The sequence below is a fragment of the Gambusia affinis genome, linkage group LG11 (assembly GCF_019740435.1).
Source record: "Gambusia affinis linkage group LG11, SWU_Gaff_1.0, whole genome shotgun sequence".
NCBI classification, from domain to species: domain Eukaryota; kingdom Metazoa; phylum Chordata; class Actinopteri; order Cyprinodontiformes; family Poeciliidae; genus Gambusia; species Gambusia affinis.
The window spans coordinates 28,791,942-28,810,228 of NC_057878.1; the positions used below are offsets into that span (position 1 = coordinate 28,791,942).

The window sequence follows — 18,287 nt, forward strand, 5'->3', positions numbered from 1 at the left end:
ATGGACGAACCCGAACCGAGCCTTTAGCTTCTGATGGGAACTAACACTGAGCCTCTCAGTCAAGAACAGCCTCATTCAGATTCAGCCATTCAGAACACAATTCAAGGTGACACCATGAAGCCGGTGCTGAAGTTGGCTTCTGGTTTATAACTTCCGGTTTGACCCTTGATTAAAGGGCGAGTTCAACATTTTACCTAATTCAGAATCAAAATGTTGACAATATTTAGTCTTAAAATGCACTTCATTAAATGTAACAGTATTTTTATTTTTACATTTAATGTTCCTTTGAGCTATACATGCTAACCTTTGCGCCACTTGGTAGTTAATTATCAGTTGAATTTGTTTGTATTTCAATTTCATACGAGTCGTTAGAAGATACATTTGTTTACATTTAAGCTCTATATGAGCTGAGAGATGCGACTAATGATTAACTCCACACACAGAGAGAAAAATGTAAAAACTGAAGATAAATAGAAGAAATACTCAAGAGAAACGATAGAGGAGAAGAGAGTAAGACCAATAAGGGTTATTTACCCCCTATTTAGCACGAGGTCTGTCTAGTTTATAAGATTATTTCCTGTGATTAATCGTTAACCATTAGATATAAAGTACAAGAATTAGTTCTGATATGTTGTTTTCTTTCGCAGTTCTCACGGGTTGTCCACACCAGAATAAACACTGTTTTATGATTCTACGCCGTGTCTAAATCCTTGAGGGTGCTACATTAACTATGGAAACTTTTATTTTATTTTTGACACAATAAATCAGGGTTTTAAACTTTAACATGTATATTTATCAGACCAGTAATGATGTTTAATTATGATGTTGTAGATTGATCTGCGAGATCTGACAGACTTCAATATTACAGAGTTAGAACTGATTTGCGTTGGTCAATATGTTAAAGTTTTGGTTTTATGATTTCAAAATGAGATATAATGAATCTGAAGCAAATTTCGGTGTGGTTAAACACGCTTTCTAATTGCTTTCAGTTTACATGTTAAATAAAAATAACAGTACTATTTTCTTCATTTTTTGATAGAAAGCATTAACTTCTCACATTATGGGACAATAAAAATATATCTGTTATATTCTACTCTGCTGTTTTAGCTCGAGAGTCACGGAACTGAGTATAGGGCAGCAGAATCGGGGACTAAAAACCTCGTCGGACCGGAGCCGGAAGTGTGAAGTTATTTGAGCGGACCCTGAACGAAAACACAATAAACCCGAGTAAAATTATGGATCGTGTTTATTTCAAGCTTGTATATATTGGGTACATATGAAATGTCAGACTTTGTTTCGTATTTCTGATACCCGGTGTAGCGGGAGAAATGAACATCTGGGGCATTTTTTTATACTGATTTTTGTGGGAGTTAGCCGATGCTAACAGCAGAGCTACAAACTGTTGCTCAGATCGAACCAGTTGGATCCGGTTATATCCCATAAAGTTGCTTATCTGCGCCATGAATCCGTTTGGAAGTCCGCAGGGAGGAGCTTTCCAGGCCCCCAGCAGCTCCATGAAGCCCGGTCTGTTCCAAGGATTCGGGCAGCAGAATCCCAGCGGATCCCAGGGACAAAGTTTTCTCCAACCTCCTGCTTTCGGACAGCAGTCTGCTGCGTTTCAACCTGCAGTGCAGAGTGGTTCCATGTTCGGACAACGATCTGTGGTAAACCAGCCTGCCCCTCAGGGTGGCTCCATCTTCGGGCAGCCGTCTGTTGTCAGTCAGCCTGGAGGTCAGGGTGGTTACGTCTTCGGACAGTCATCCAATCCACCTGCAGGTCAAAGTGGGAACATTTTTGGACAGCCATCAAATCAGTCTCCAGCTCAAGGTAATTCCATCTTCGGACAGCCATCAAATCAGTCTCCAGCTCAAGGTAATTCCATCTTCGGACAGCCATCAAATCAGTCTCCAGCTCAAGGTAATTCCATCTTCGGACAGCCATCAAATCAGTCTCCAGCTCAAGGTAATTCCATCTTCGGACAGCCATCAAATCAGCCAACAGCGCAAAGTGCTTCCATGTTCGGACAGGCATCTGCGGTGAATCAGCCATCAGCTCAGAGTGGGTCCGTTTTCGGACAGCACTCTGCTGGTAATCAGCCTTCAGGACTGAGTGGTTCCATCTTCGGACAGACATCCGCGGTAAATCAGCCTTCAGCTCCAAGTGGATCCATTTTCGGACAGACGTCTGTTGTTAATCAGCTCGGCGCTCAGAGTGGTTCCATATTCGGACAGCCAACAATGACAAATCAGCCCGCAGCTCAGGTTGGTTCCGTTTTCGGACAGCAGTCTGTTGTTAATCAACCTGAACCACAGAGTGGTTCCATTTTCGGACAGCCATCCACGGCTAATCAGTCTGCTACTCAGAGTGGTTCCATTTTCGGACAGCCATCCACGGCTAATCAGCCTGCTACTCAGAGTGGTTCCATTTTCGGACAGCCATCCACGGCTAATCAGCCTGCTACTCAGAGTGGTTCCATTTTCGGACAGCCATCCACGGCTAATCAGCCTGCTACTCAGAGTGGTTCCATTTTCGGACAGCTGCCTGCCCAGGCCCAGCCTCCCATGAGCAAGGCTCCAGCCTTTGGGCAGCCTCCTGTGGAAACCAGCAGCTCAGCTGTGGCTTTCGGACTCAACCAGAGCTCTGTGTTTGGACAGAGCCCCTCCTTCGTCCAGCCCTCTGCGTTCGGTCAGCATTCAGATTTGGGAAAGGCTCCTCCTGCTTTCGGGAGCCATCTCAAACCGTCGGGCTCCACCGCCTCCAACCCCTCCTTTGTGCAGCCGGCCTCCAGCGAGTTCAGCGCCCCTCAGAATGTGAACCAGAACCGGGGGTTTGGACCTCCAGAGTTCAGCTTCAAGCCGCCCAATGAGGCCGTGTTCAAACCCATCTTCAGCGGCAGCCCGGAGCCGCCCAGCAGCCGGGCCCCGGCCCCCTCTGGCCCCTCTGCTGGCTTCTCCCTGCTGGTCGGAACCAAGCCTCCGGTCTTCAGTTGCTTCCCCCAGCCAGCCGCACCCCCCCCTGGCCCAAACCCACCATCAGGCGGTGGCAGCGGCGGCCCTCAGTTCTCCTTCACCAACCCGGCGGCCCCGCCGGGCCCCAGCTCCACGGCAGAACCGACCACCCCGTCCTCCTTCAGCTTCACCTCCAGCTCCCTGCAGACCCAGCCCATGCTGTTCCCCCCCGCCTTCGGCGACCCTAAATCTGAGTTTGACCCTGAAGATAAGGAGGCCCCGGAGCCCAGCGTGTTCACTCGGCTCAGCAAAGCAGCCAAGAGGAAGGATGACCTGGCCGCCAGCGGCCCCGAGAAGCCGGGCGGCGAGGACGACGCCCCCACTCCGCCGGACGCCGACTCACCCAGACCCCCCGCCAAGAGGCCGGTGGTGAGGGCCCGGGGCATCGCAGCGGGCCTGTTTAGCCGGGCGCTGAGCGGGATCCGCAAGGACCAGAGCAACCCGGTGAGGAGAGAGGCCCCAAAGGAGCCGCCGAGGCCCCCCGCCGCTCTGGGGCCCCCTGCTGGGGGGCCTTCCTTGGTTCTGGAGGAGCCAGAGGAAGCTCAGAGAGACGAACCACCGGCCAAGACGCTCACAGCGCTGAGCAGAGACACTGCAGAGAAACCAGAAGATTCAGGTCAGAATATTAATAGTTAATAAAACTAACAGAACGGATCAATACATGATCAATACGTGATCAATATGTGATAGGACAGATCAATATGTATCACTGTAAGCCTGGCGGCCACCAGGCTGAGCGTTGCTTCTTTATTTAAATCTTTTTAAATGTTTCCTTTTTCTAAGATTATTTTCTGCTGTTCTGTTCTTTATAAAGCTGCTCCTCTGTCTCCTCTGGCCTAGTTAAAACAAAATCGTCTCCCTCCTCTGCAGGCCCGTCTGACCCTTTGACCTCAGCCTCCGAGCCGTTGACCCCTGTGGGCCGTGGGCCCCGCAGGGACAGCGTGGACAGCCTGAGCGGAGCGTCTCCCAGCGATCTGACCACCATCGTGGTCAGGAACGTCCCTCCAAGCCTCAACAAGAAGGACGTGATCCAGAAGCATTTCGCTCGTTTTGGGAAAGTGGGTAGAATCTTCTGCCGGCCCAACAAGAACCAGGCCGTGGTCCACTTCCACGACCACGTGAGTCGATTCTCTCTCTTCGTCTCCAGTGGTTTTGTGTCGACTCGTCCATCTGGGTCAGACGTTTTCCAATCAGGACTCAAATGATTAATCGATTGTCCAAATAATACATTAGTAATTTATTAATTGTTAACTGATTCTAAGAAGGCCAGTTTCCATAATGAAGCCAAAACAGGAAGTAGAAACGTTCAGCCGTTCACTAACGGATCACCGTTTCTGTATTTGAGTTAAATGTTCATCATATTTTTCTAATATCACATAAAATAAACTAAAATGATTAAATGAGAAATCTGCAGAATGTTGCAGTCATTTTTTCAGATTAATCACAGATTGATTAATCTGTTATTCTGACGATTAGTTGATACAATAATCAATTAGTTTGATAAATTGTCAATAATCGATTGGTCTGATGATTAATTGATTTTTTTTCCTGGCAATTAATCTATCGAATAATTTATTAGTCTGACGATTCGTTGTCAGAATAATCGATTTGATAGATTAGTCGATCAGTCCTTTGATTAATTAGTAGAATAATTGATTAGTCTGACGATTAATCGATAGAAGAATCGTTAGTTACTGTTAATTATTTATTTTAAACCTTCTTTGTACGAACTGAGTAAAAATCTTACTGGTTTTGTTGGGAGTAGTGATGGTTTCTGACAGGAACAGGAAACTGCTCAGTGCTGCGGCCTGGTGGTGAAGACGAGCCACTGCAGCCACACAGAGTTTCCTCGTCTTGTTTTGTCTTTAAGGCTTCGGCTGTCAAGGCGAAGCGGAGAGGGATGGTTCTGCACCGACACGAGCTGCTGCTGCTCTGGCAGAAGAAGAAACAAAGTGAGCAGAACTTCAGAATTTAAAATCCATTTAATGATCTGTTGAATTTTAGGTTGTTAAAATTCTTGTGATGTTTATTTATTCAGTATAATTCATCATTCCACCAAAATATCTGCTAGTTTGATGTTTTAAATCAATTTAATCCATTTGTTTTGGATTGAGGTCACCCAGAGGTCAGATTATTGTTCTTTATTTGAGTCAAAGTGGGTTTATGGACAGTTTTTTGTCTCCTTCAGGTCCTGGAGACAAAGGCAGCCGAGCGCCAGCAGAACCCGACCGAACCGCAGCAGAAAGTCCCAAAGTGGACGAGCCGAAGCCGGGTTGTTCTCCTCTCAGACGGCCGGCCCTGATGCCTCCGGCGCCGGGCGGCCACGCCTCCTTCAGGCAGAGGTAGGTCCGTCTGAACGGATCAGAACCGGTTCTGTCTGGGTTCGGCTGCAGCTCTGCGTCTCGCCCCCTGCAGCTCTCCGGTGAGGAGGCCGTCTCCAGCCAGACTTCTCCCGTTTGACTCGGAGCCCCAGAAGGAGAACGTGTCCGAGTCCCAGGGGTCGGAGCGTCTCGTCCCGTCCTCCCTGGTCCACCTGGTCGGACAGGTCGCCGAGACCGCCGAGGACAAGTACCGTCTGCTGGAGCAGAGAGACAAAGTCCTGCGTCAAGGTGAGGACGACGTCCGCCTGCTGCAGCTGCACACGCCTCTGAAACGCTGACGGTCCCGACCTGCTGTCCCTCAGGACGACCCAAGAGGACGGACCTGGACCTGTCCAAGGTGTTTGTGGGGACGTGTCCTGACATGTGTCCAGAGAAGGAGCGGTACATGAGAGAGACACGGAACCAGCTCAGCGTGTACGAGGTGGTCCCGAACACGGAGGTGGTAAGAACCCAAACATTCTGGTTCATCTGATCCAAGTCCGAACTGATCCAGACAGTCTGTTTCAGTGAACAACTTGGTCTCTTTCTCTAGAACGTTTGTTTCCAGACTCAGTTAGCTGCTTTAATTTGCACAGTAATGGAAAAGTTTGTGTTTATATCTGAGTTGCTGCTGCAGCCGGACGTCCAGGGATTCCTGTGAAAACCAGAAGGAACTGGTCTGTTCTGCTCCCACCAGGTGGATCACGCAGCGGCCATAAAGGAGTACAGCCGCTCCTCGGCCGACCAGGAGGAGCCTCTTCCTCACGAGCTGCGGCCCCTCCCGGTGCTCAGCATGACCATGGACTACCTGGTGACCCAGATCCTGGACCGCGGTCCGGACAGCCACAGGGACTGGTACGACTTCGTGTGGAACCGAACCCGAGGCATTCGCAAGGTAAGCGTCAGAGCGGCGGCGTCCGGCAGATTCCCACCCGGCGGCGGTTTGACGGTCCTGCTTTGCTCAGGACATCACCCAGCAGCGGCTCTGCTGCCCCCACACCGTGTCGCTGATCGAGAAATGCACCAGGTTCCACGTTCACTGCGCCCACCACCTCTGTGAGCAGCACATGTCGTCCTTCGACCCCAAGATCAACAACGAGAACATGACCAAGTGCCTGCAGAGTCTGAAGGAAATGTACGAGGATCTGGCGACGCAGCAGACGTTCTGCCCCCTGGAGGCCGAGTTCCGCCAGTACAGCGTCCTGCTGAAGCTGAACGACGGCGACATCCTGCGGTCAGTCGCTCTGAAACCTCGAGCTGCAGCGGCGCTGAAACTGACCGTTACATCAGTAATCCTTTACTCTGCTGATTATTCTGACGATTAAGATTATTAAAATATTCTGCTGGGATTTTATTGAACCACTTCAGTGTTTTATGCAATATTTGAAACACATTAAAGATTCAGATAAACAGATAATTTAATTGTTTTTCAAACAAGAAAATAAATAAATACAATAACAGAGTTCCTTTAGTGAACACTTGAACTTTGAATCTGCAGCTAAAAAACTTTTTTAGTTAGTATAGAAAATATTTACAGTTTTTTTATCTTAAATCCTTAATGTTTGTAATTAAAACTGTGTGTCGTTTTTTAGTTTTTGTTAATCGATTGCTAATTTAATTGATGATTTTATTAATCATAATTTATCAGATTAATCGTTTCCTAAAACTCCTGGATCAGAACCGCCTTCAGGTTTCCACCCGTTCGGACCGATAACTCCGGGCCGGACGCCGTCGTTCCTCACGGCGTTTTGACGACTTCCTGTCCCCTCAGGGAGGTCCAGCGGTTCCGCCACGAGGTCCGGAAGTCTCCGGAGGTGAGGTTTGCGGTCCAAGCCTTCGCGGCCGTCAGCAGCAACAACTTTGTGCGTTTCTTCAAGCTGGTGAAAGGAGCTTCTTACCTGTCCAGCTGCCTGCTGCACCGATACTTCAACCAGGTGGGGAACCGACAGGAAAGCTGCTGCGCATCACTTCCTGTTTGATTCTCTCGCTGTCAGTGCTGCTTTTTGGCTTTTAGTCGTCCGATGTGTCCTGAATGGTTTCCACGCTGGGCTGTGGTTCTGTCTGCAGGTCCGATCGAAGGCCCTGAAGGCCCTGATCGCGGCTCACACCTTCGGCTCCCGATCCACGCCGTTCCCCGTCGACGACATCGTCCGCATGTTGATGTTCCGCAGCGCCTCTGAAGCAACGGACTTCGTCCAGCAGTACGGCCTCAACGTCAACGACGGGTGAGGCGGTCCGACCTTCACAGAGCCGGTCCAGGTCGCCGGTCCAGGTCGGTGAGTCTTTGACGGAGGAACGTTCTGTGCGGTTCTCCTCAGGCTGGTGGAGTTGAGTCGGATAGTCTTCCAGGAGCCGGAGCTCCCGCTGTCCCTGAAGAGGTCAGAGGTCATCCTGTCCAAGAAGGCGCCGTTGATCGGGGAGGTGGTGAACGGAGGTCCGGTCCCCGACCCGCCGCAGCACCGTCCCGTCTGCAGCTTCGACTCCCACAACAGATACAGAGGAGACGGGCTGCTGGCGGAGCCCGGCTTCGGATACGTTAACCCCCGAGGCGCCGCGGCCGCACAGACCGGTACTTCCTGCTCACTTCCTGCTCACTTCCTGCTCACTTTCTGCTCACTTCCTGCCCACTTCCTGCTCACTTCCTGGTGCTGATTCTCAATATCTCCGTCAGGCAAAAGGTTCATCTATGGAACCTTCCCAGGATTTGCTTTTTAATTTTAGTTTTATAATTTGCTGATTGGCCGTTTTGCTCCGATCGATTTGTTATCGTTTCTGATGGATTTATGTCTCTGAGACAATTCAGCAGTTTTTTTTTTTTTTTTTTTTTAACTCTACAAATAAATTTGTTTTTTGGGACGAAACAGAAACATTTAAAAAATGTGGAAACCTTCATAAGTTCAAGACGGTTCAATGTTTTCTGTCATAATTCATAAATAATTCTGCATCGTTTCAGAACTGAGATGATCTGAATGTTTTCTGTTTCCAGCCGACAGCGTTGAGGTTTCCTCCCCGCCGCGCGTCGAGGCGCCGCCGCCGCCGATCGTCGTTCCCGACGCGCCGGCTGAGACCGGAGAGCCGTTCCCGCCGGCGGCTCCCACCTTCCCGCCCGTCGCTCTGCCTGAACCCGCCAAACCTCCGTCACCTCCACCCAAACCACAGCCGCTCTACAGCGAGGAGGTGGGAGGCAGCCGGCGGACTCTGCCGTCCGCCATCTTGGTTCTGTGCTGACGTTGTGCTTCGTTGTGTTCCAGGACGTCCTGGCGGCGGCGGAGTCGCTGCTGGAGGAAGTGGTGGAGGCCGAAGTCAGAGCGCTCGCTGACGGAGGCGCCAGCATCGCCAGAGCAGCCCTGCGGTAAGCTAGCGCTCAGCGTTTGTTTCTGCGCGTCAGGCGGACGCTCCGATGAACTGTGATGGCGTTCACGCAGGGAGAGCGAGGCGCAGCTGGAGGTTCTGGTGCAGGAGGTGTTGGAGCAGATGATGACGGAGGTTTCGGCCTCGGAGATCCGGCTGGAGCAGGAGCGGCTCGCTGAGGAGCGACGCAGACTGGAGGAGGCCAGGTCGGTTCCCACAATGCACTGCAGGTCCCAACCCGACCTCCATCAGGACCCCGCTGGATGCTTCTACGTTTTCCGCTCTGAGTCCATGTTTCTGCGTTTCCTCTGCCTCTCAGGCGCCGTCAGGAGCGCCAAGCCTTCCTGGCTCAGTTCAGCTGCTCGCTCTGCTCTGAGGTCGTCCAGCAGGTCGTCGCTGAGGTCGTGAGGGAAACCGCCGCCGCCGAGATCCAGTAAGACTTCCTGAACCCGTTTGATAAAATGAAGACGTGGTGAAAAGAAAGTACACCCTGGTTCAGGTTTTTAGGACATCTGAAGACCAGCGGTGCGACTCTGTTTTCAATCCAAAACTGTTTTTCTGTCGAATGATTGAACAAATCGATGCTGAATGAGGATTATTAATCTATGAGCTGGAATATTTCTGGTCTTCCACCATCAGATTGGACCAAAGTTTTTCCATCCGTTCGTCTTTCCAGAGTTTCTCTGATCCTTCATGGAGCTTCTGTAGAAATGTGGAGGCTCACATTAGCGTTAGCTGCTATGTGTTTAGCATTGAGATGCTATTTTAGACTTAGCTCATATGCTAACTCCTTTTAGTACAACGTAGGTTTGTTTTTTTTTTTACACTTTTTAACTTTGTTTTCATCCATTTAGATCGTATAAGATGTAAAATGTTCTTTCTTTGCATCATAGCTGCTCAGGTTCTGATTAGAGACGGCGGCCGTTAGAACCGGAGGTAGAATCCCGCTCAGGTTTTGACCCGTTTTGTGTTTCCAGGGAGGCTGTGGATGAGGAAGCCGAGCGTCTGGCCCGATGCAGCCATGAGGTCTGCAGCAGCCTGATCGAGGAGACGTTGGCTGCAGACGTCGCCCAGCTGGCAGAGGATGTTCTGGAGGCTCAGCTGGAACGGATCCATAAGTTCATCAAAAGGTTGAAACGGATCAGAACGTCAGCGTAGAACCTGGATGAGTTTGGGCCTAGTTAAAGTTCTTGTGAACCTCCAGGTGGAGTGATGTGGTCGCCGTCCGCCGCCAGCTGAAGCGTCAGATGAGGAGTTTCCCTGCGGCGCCGTGCTGCGTGGATCCCCGCTTCAAGCTGCGGGCCCTGGCCCCCAGCGCCCCCCAGAGGCCCTCCATGGCGGACCTGGCCCGGGGCCTGGTGGACCTGGGGAACGCCGGCATGTTGGCCGTGTCCAGCACCAGGTGGGTCCGTCCCGGCCCGCCGCGCCGCGCCGCACGGCGAGGGCGAAGCTGAAACGGGTCTCCTGTTTGTCCAGGTTGCTGCAGATGCGGCGCGGCGCCGTCCACCAGATGAGGGTCCAGTCCTTCTACCAGCAGCTGCTGGAGTGAGTCCGGGTCCAGTTGCTGCGAGGGTCGGGTCCTGAAGCAGAACTTTGACCCGGTTCTGTTGTTTCGCTCAGGGAGACGTGCTGGAAGCCGCTGGATCTGCCGGCGCTGGCCACGGAAAACGTCCCGAACCCGACGGACCGGATCTTCTGGAAGGTTCTGCTGCTGCTGCCCAGCGAACGGGAAGCCGGCCCGGCGGACCGGTGAGCAGGCCGGGGGAACCGACCCATTAGTGACCGAGTCATCTGACTGTATGGATAATTAATCAATTATTTGATCAATTATTCGGATCGTTTGGACAGTCGCTAACATTTAATATTCTATTGATTATTATTTTTATGATGATTAAGTATTTTGTTAATTAATCGATTAATCAAGATTAATCATTCTTGTACAGTTTTGGTTTCGTTGCTGCTCTGACTAAACTCGTCAATAATTAATCGATTTCCTAAATCATTTGAAGAATCCATTAATTATGATTGATTGTTTCGGTCCTCCAGGGTCCAGATATTCATTTATTGTGACATACTTTACAGAAAACCTCTTAAGGCTGCAGTACCTCAGCATAATGCTGCCACCGCCGTGTTTCAGTGTTGGGCCTGAACATCAGTTTATCCAGACAGGAGAAGAAAAGCCACCAGTCCAACCAGTTTTCTGGTTTTTGAATCAAACTAAAGTCAAAGTTCTGAACGAACCCGTTTGCTGCTGTCCGTGTTCAGGATTCTGTCCGACTGGCTGGAGGTGAAACTCGGCGCCGACTCGGACTCAGAGGAGCAGAGAGACGGGACGCTGAGGACGCTCTGTGTCTCCAACAGCCTGCAGGACAACGAACACAGAACTCACAAAGTCCACATCACAGTGAAGGTCAGGTCAAAGGTCAAGGAGGAGCAGCTGGAAGGTCATCAAGTCGTGTTTTACATTACAGACTGAATGAAACCGGGTTTATCTCTAGAGGATCTGGTTGTGGTCGTGTCAGGTTCCTGTGCCGTCCGGACCGGAGCGACCGGCTCTGCTGACCTTTCCTCCGTCTCTCCAGGCGTCCAGAGGTCCGCTGACCGACGCCGGCCTGTCCGGAGCGGAGGAGCGCTGCGAGCTGCGCGGCGCCGCGGCCATCATGATGCTGCTGCCCCTCCTGCAGGCGGAGCAGGCGGAGCAGGACGTCCCTCTGCTGTCCGCCCTGCTGCAGCTCAAACAGCTGCAGCAGATCAGCAGCTGGAGCTGCCCGCTGCCGCTGGTGGTCCTGGTGCCATGGCAACGGGGCGCTGCGGACGCCGAGAGGCTGGAAGAAGGTGATTCCTGGCAGATGACCATCCTCCATCTGTTCACCTGTTCAGGGCTGGAACGATTAATCGTGATTAATCGTTTACTGAAACAATCATCGACTAATTTAGTAATCAATAAATTAACTCTAAAAAAATTATTTTCTACAAAATTGAAAATACTGAGAGCAGCAACAAGCAAAACCTAAAAACATTATTTGTCTTTAAATCTGTTTAGGGATCATTATCAATTATTGATCAGTTTATCCAGAACATAATCAATAGATAATCCTGCAGTATTGTTGTTTTTCACATGTTGATATTTCAGCTGCTGTTCAGTAAATTCCTCTATTGTAGCCAATCAACGTTTCCTTCCTTAAAAGGAAATTAATTATTAATTCATTTGAATCTTTTTATCAGAATAATCAATTAATTATTCTGATGATTAATTAATTATTCTGATAATTAATTCTCTAACTGGAGGCTGTTGTTGCATTTTGGGTGATAAAATGTTGATTTTTTTTATTTAAAAACAAATTTTAATATTTATTTTAGTCTTTTTCTAAAAAAAGTTAAAAAGAAACTTGGAGGAAATTATTTTATCGTCAAACTAAAAACTAAATCAATGGTTGTTTGCGGTTCTGGTCCAGTCCCGGCCTCATGCCATCCTGGTTCTGGTCCGGTCCAGTCCTCATGCGGTTCTGGTTCTGGTCCGGTCCAGTCCTCATGCGGTTCTGGTCCGGTCCGGTCCTCATGCGGTCCTGGTTCTGGTCCGGTCCGGTCCTCATGCGGTCCTGGTTCTGGTCCGGTCCGGTCCTCATGCGGTCCTGGTTCTGGTCTGGTCTGGTCCGGTCCGGTCCTGGTTCTGGTCCGGTCCGGTCCGGTACGGTTCTGGTCCGGTCCGGTACGGTACGGTTCTGGTCCGGTCCGGTCCTCATGCGGTCCTGGTTCTGGTCCGGTCTGGTCCGGTCCTGGTTCTGGTCCGGTCTGGTCCGGTCTGGTCCGGTCCTGGTTCTTGTCCGGTCCGGTCCTCATGCGGTCCTGGTTCTGGTTCTGTCTCTCAGCCCTGCGGCTCCAGGCTCTGATGGAGGAAGAGTTGATCTCGGACTTCCTGCTCGTCTTCATCCCAGAATCCACCAGCGACCTGCAGGGATCCCAGCAGGTAGAACCTGAAGGTCCTGGACCGTTTTGGACCCGGACCTCCAGCAGCACCGTTTCTCCACCGGTTCTTCTCTCTCTCTCTGACCAGCTGACCCAGGCCGTCCGCTGGCTGCTGGCCCGCCGACCTCTGACCCCGCCGCTGTCCTGCCGCCCGCTGGTCCAGCTGGTCGAAGCCGCGCTGAGCCGGGAGTTCTGCCCCAGAGTCTACTCCGACCGACAGAACCGGGCCGCCGCCGGGCTGCCCCGCCAGGGCCCGGCGCCGGCGGTCCGGCTGTACAACGCCGTCCTGGCCCACGTGGCGGACGGAGTGGCGTCCCCGGAGCTGAGCTGCCTGTCATGGCCGCCGGCGGAGTTCAGCGAGCCGGAGACCAGAGAGGTCGTCCCTCACCTGGGCTGGAACTCGGCGCCGCAGCTGGACTGGCTGAGGGCGGCGCTGCTGGGCCTGCAGCTGCCGGAGTGGGAGGAGCTTCCTGCTGCAGGTGGGACCAGACTGGACCCATTGGTTCTGATCAATCCATTACTGAACCGATCAATAATTCAGTAATCAGTGAATCCTTAACCGGATTATACAAATGAAACAATAATCCCAGATTAACCGTTTTTTAGACTTTAAACATTTTATGTGTCTATAAAATAAACTTAAAGAATTATTTGAATGAAGCAGTTTTTCTGTTCAATCAATCGATCGATCGACAGGATAATTGATAGTCTAATTGTGTACTAATGTAATGTTTAGCTGCAGAAGAGTGTTGGAGGTCAGAGGTCATGTTTAGGGTCACTAACTCCTCCTCTTCCTGTCAGACTCCTGGCCTGATCTCTGCGCCGCCATCTTTCGTTACGCTGCTCACGTCCCAACTTCACGCCACAGCCAGCCGCTCCTCATGTCCCGGCTGGAGAACCTTCTGGAGCGGGTCCGACTGACGCCTCCGCTCGCCCGGCGCCACAGGCCCGGACCGACCCAGGGCGGCGTCGGCCCGGGGGCGGCCTGCAGCCCGATTCCCTGGGACGACGTCGTCCTCATCTTCATCGACCACAAGCTGAAGGACTGGCAGCCGGCCGGACCGCCTGCTGCTCCAGGTACCGCCAGAACCTCCAGAACTTCTGTCTCTGCTGCTTCTAGACTGAACCGTCTTCATCACCAATAACCATCAATAATGATAATAACCAATAATCATCATCTTCATCAATAATCCTGCAGATTTTCTGAAGGTCTTTCAGAGTTAACTGGTTTTACTGGAATCTATTTAATGCTCCTCAACTCTGACCTTTGACCCCTCCTCCTCTCTCTCTTGTTAATCTGACTAGAAATTAATCAGGAAGTTTCATCAGTGAGAAATTTCCTGATGATCAAACTGAACCTCTTCTTGTTGCTCTCGGCTCCAGACTCGCTGACGGCCGACGGAGAGGTTCTGGTTTTCTTCCCCAGCGGTTCCCTGGACGGGTTCCGGCCTCCTGCTGAGTGGGTTCTGGCCGTGGATCGGACCCACAGGGAGACGCAGCAGGAGGAAGAGGAGGGGTGAGGAAGATGTTTCCTGGTTTCTCTTGAAGCCTCGGCTGCAGACGGAGGTTCTATCTGATCTGGACCCGGTCGTTTGGACCTCAGATGAACATCAGGAGTGTCAAAAACATTTTATTTTTAAATTACAAATGAATATTTTCCTACAGTAGAAAATGATTCCATTCATCTTTAACAGATTTTCTGCTTTAACTTTGAAAAACCAAAATCTGTTTTTATTCAACTTAAACAGTTTTTGTTTTTGCAAAGAGACCAAAAAACATTTATAAAATAAACTTCAGTTTTTTATTTATGATTTCTTCTTCCTTCCTGACTTTATTTGTTTCATTAAAGTATTAAATAAACATGTTAAATGTTTATGTAGAAAATACAGAAAGTAACATTTTTGAACAGCTGAAAACCACAAAATGTTTTTAATTCTGCTGATTGATTTTATTTGGTATTAAAATTAAAGCTAAACTTTAACTTTCTTGTGTTTTTGCTGTCAGATGGGCTCCGGGCCCCAGCGCTCTGCGTTCGGCTCCGGCCCTGAGGCAGAAGTTGTTCCACAGCCGGGTGGAGGCCCCTGATTCCCCTGATGCCCCTGGGGCCCCTGATGCCCCTGATTCCCCTGGGGCCCCTGGGGCCCCGCCGCCTTGCCTGGACATCACACACACTCCCAGCACGGAGGAGCTGCTGGCCCACAGAGTTCTGCAGAACCTGGAGGAGGAGAAGGCCGAGAGCAGGAGGTAGTCATGACAACGGTCTGGGTCTGGTTCTGGTTCTGGTTCTGGTTCTGGTTGACTCTTTAGTTTTTAGTTTCTAACCTTGTCAGAACAGTGAGACCTTCCAGGCGGTTCTGTTTGGGTTTCCTGGTTCTAATCTGGTCGGTTTGATCCGTGGATTAAAACGTTTATTCCTGAGTCTGTCGTCATGGTAACGCTCTCTGTGCAGGAGTCTGGAGCAGCTGCAGCGCTGGCTGGACGGCGACCCGTTGGACCACCTGGTGACGCCGCTCTTCATCCCGTCCTCCACCCTGCTGTCCTCTCCGTCCACCATGCGGGTTTCTGCGCCCGCCGCCGCAGCGCAGGTTCCCTCTTCTTCTTCTTCTTCTTCTTCTTCTTCTCTGGTCACTTAGACACATCTTTAATATTTCACCATGGATTTGTGAGTTTGTTGTTGTTTTGGTTTCCCAGAAACCGGAGACGGAGGAACGAGTGGATGGAGCGTCCTGGGCCGCAGGTTCCGGTTCCTCCAGGTCCGGTTCCTCCAGGTCCGGTTCCTCCGGGTCCGCAGCGCCGCCCGTCCCTCTGGCCCAGAGGCTGCAGGAGCTGCAGCAGCAGATTGTGGCGAGCAGAGAAGAAGAACGGGCCTGCAGGTTGAAGCTGAGCTCCCTGCTGAGCATCGTGGACGACTGAAGATGAGGAAGATGATGAGGAAGATGATGAAGATGGATTTTTATTATCAGAAGAACTAAAATCAGGACTTTTATAAATATTTAGTTTTGTAGTCGGGTTCTTCTTGTCTTGGACTCCGATGATAAATAATGTGTTGGAATCGTTTTATTTTCATTCTGTTTGAATATTAAATAAATATTTTCTGTAAAACCTTCAGCTTGTTTTTGATTAAATCCTGGAGGTCGAGGATCTGATTGGACGGTTCGGCTGTAGCCCCGCCCCCGTGCAGCTGGAGGCTGCTGGGAGACGCGGTTTCATCTACAGAGCAGGAGTTCTGGTTCTGGAGAGTCCGGTTCTGAAGACATGTGAGTATTTCACTTTTTGTTCTGGACCAGAACCGGGTCGTGTGGTTCCCTCAGGCAGGAAGGAAATGTACTTTAAGAAATATTGTTTCTGTAATTTATGTAAATGATTCAGATTTGACAGAACCTGAATGTTGAAATCATGTTTTAAAGATTTTAAATGAAAATTTTAATTGTGATTTTATTTAAAATACTTTTAGTTCAATAAAATGAAAACAATCTATTGGACTGAAATCCTGTTTTTGTTTTACAGAAAAAAGCTGATAATTATTACTAAACATTACAGTCGTCATTAAATACATGATTTAATCATTTCAAAATGTTTAAAGTCCAAAACGTCGTTGACTTTAATATTTTATTGTTTATGAATGAAGCTCAATAAAACATCTGTCAGTTTTGTTGTTTGTTTGTTTGGTTTGAAGGAACGATCTTCATCCAAAACAGATCAATATATATATCTAAGAGTTTGATAAAAGTTTTTTTTAAGAAATATGAAATAGAATAATGTGAATCCATAAAATGGTTTGTTGAATTGATGTTTTTGTTTAGTTTTGTGTTTTTTTATCATCATTGTTTGAATGTATTCCTGGTTTAAAAGGATTTTGTTTCTTCTTTTTGCTGCTCATTCATTTGTTTTTTCTCTTTATCTATTGTCGATTTGTTTTTAAGTAAATTAATATCTAATAACTTCAATCAGGGGTGCTGGATGGGGGGAAAGTTAGGACAATTCCAAGGGCCCTTAACCGATGGGGCCCCCCATAAAAAATATATTTATTTTTACAGAAATATAAAAATAAATCAGGACCCTGTCGATTAATATGTTTTTTTAAAAAAAGGGGTAGCAATTAATTTAAAAATTAATTGCTACCCCAACCAGACAAAAAAACCACACATCTATGTTTTCCCTGAACCCCCCTGGATGTTCAGCAGCAGTCGGTGCAAGATAAGAACGACCTTTTTTATTTTTTGTATCTACTTAATATTTAGTTTTAAATTTATTCTACATATTTCAAAGACAGGTTCCATACTTTAATAAGTCAATTATTAAAACAAATTTCATTTATGTTCAACAATTTAAATTTAAATGTGAAAACCGGTTTTACGTCAAAACACGCAGCCTCTTGGAATTTAATCCTGGACATTACATTGAGAAAATGAGGAAGGGAAAATCATTAGAACCTATTTATGTCACGTTAACGAAGAACAGCTGAAAAGTTACCGGGTTCATCAACTGGTACCAATTTGGCTCCAACTCCTCCCCTCATCATTTCTATATTCTTTACACCAAATGTTTTATAAACATTAATGTTGTTTCCACATATCATCTCCAATGTCCGCTGGACTTCGGGTTGCTCCGTGTCAGCTGTTTGGGATTCCCCTCTGTAATTTCCCCTCAGAAAGCAGGAGGAGAATCCGGCTTTCTGATTGGCTACCTGTCACATTCAACAGGCTGCGTTAAGCTCCCAGTGGGGAAAACCCCTGATTTAGATCGGAGCGCCACAACGATCTACCGTAACACACCACACACTACAGGATGATCGGTTATGAAACCACAAGAGACAATCTGAGAACATCAACGTTCTCAGATTGTCTTCAGGGGAAAATGTAGGAGTGAACTAACGTGTAGTGTGAACTATTGCATCAGGTAGTCGATGTTCCATCGCTGCTGAATGTTGTTTTAAGAAAAAAATGAATAAAAGCTAAATAGATTACCTGGAGCAAACTACTTACACCATGAGAGGAAAGTGAAACTTCGACAGCCACCAGGTAACTCTGCCTCAATTCATTTGACTTACGATCAGTTTATCAGTGAGCTGAAGCCTAACAACTTTATTAGAAAATAATGATATAACTCTTGACTTTTTTCTGTAGACACTCAGAAACTGTTTTTATAACCTTCAAACATTTGGATTAATTAAATTCAATTCAATTGTTGAAATTGTTTATTCATATCGAATCAATTGACAAACATGTCATCTCAAGGCACTTTACAAAAAAGTCAATTCAATCTGATCGTACATACATTCCAATAATCAAACAATGCATCAAGTTTATCATTCAGTTAAACTCAGCATGTTCTGGAAAAACCTTTTAATATATTCTACTTAAGTTCTTGAGACCAGTTCAAAGATTTTGATTTGAAAATATAACAAATATTATATTTTCATATCAAAATAATTAACTACCGTAATTTCTGGACTATAAGCCGCGACTTTTGTCTCACGCTTTCGACCCTGCGGCTTATACAACGATGCGGCTTATTTATAAAAAAAAATTCTAACGGCCAGTAGGGGCGCTGGAGCAGAAAAGGGAAGCCTGAAACAGCTGGAATATATCTGTAGAGGAAG

General features: G+C 48.5%; 1 protein-coding gene across 3 annotated transcripts; it reads left to right on the forward strand.

Moving 5' to 3' along the window:
* The first annotated feature begins 19 nt into the window (after window positions 1-19).
* LOC122839695 (minichromosome maintenance complex component 3 associated protein) lies at window positions 20-16,337 on the forward strand. Of its 3 annotated transcripts, none has more exons than XM_044131529.1 (29): window positions 20-106; window positions 1,108-3,624; window positions 3,879-4,126; window positions 4,879-4,960; window positions 5,197-5,350; window positions 5,424-5,617; window positions 5,692-5,831; window positions 6,066-6,263; window positions 6,334-6,602; window positions 7,140-7,302; window positions 7,436-7,593; window positions 7,687-7,937; window positions 8,355-8,545; window positions 8,620-8,720; window positions 8,794-8,925; window positions 9,039-9,152; window positions 9,697-9,849; window positions 9,924-10,121; window positions 10,196-10,264; window positions 10,340-10,468; window positions 10,985-11,129; window positions 11,302-11,554; window positions 12,589-12,686; window positions 12,774-13,164; window positions 13,487-13,762; window positions 14,069-14,201; window positions 14,690-14,929; window positions 15,135-15,270; window positions 15,377-16,337. In XM_044131529.1, the coding sequence occupies exons 2-29, from the start codon at window positions 1,461-1,463 to the stop codon at window positions 15,596-15,598; spliced, it is 7,002 nt and encodes a 2,333-aa protein (XP_043987464.1). In that variant the 5' UTR covers window positions 20-106; window positions 1,108-1,460; the 3' UTR covers window positions 15,599-16,337. The 3 variants fall into 3 exon arrangements, with proteins under 3 accessions (XP_043987464.1, XP_043987466.1, XP_043987465.1); XM_044131531.1 differs by lacking the exon at window positions 20-106 and having other exon boundaries at window positions 1,108-2,316; window positions 2,368-3,624; XM_044131530.1 differs by lacking the exon at window positions 20-106 and having other exon boundaries at window positions 1,108-1,809; window positions 1,855-3,624.
* Window positions 16,338-18,287: the final 1,950 nt, after the last annotated feature.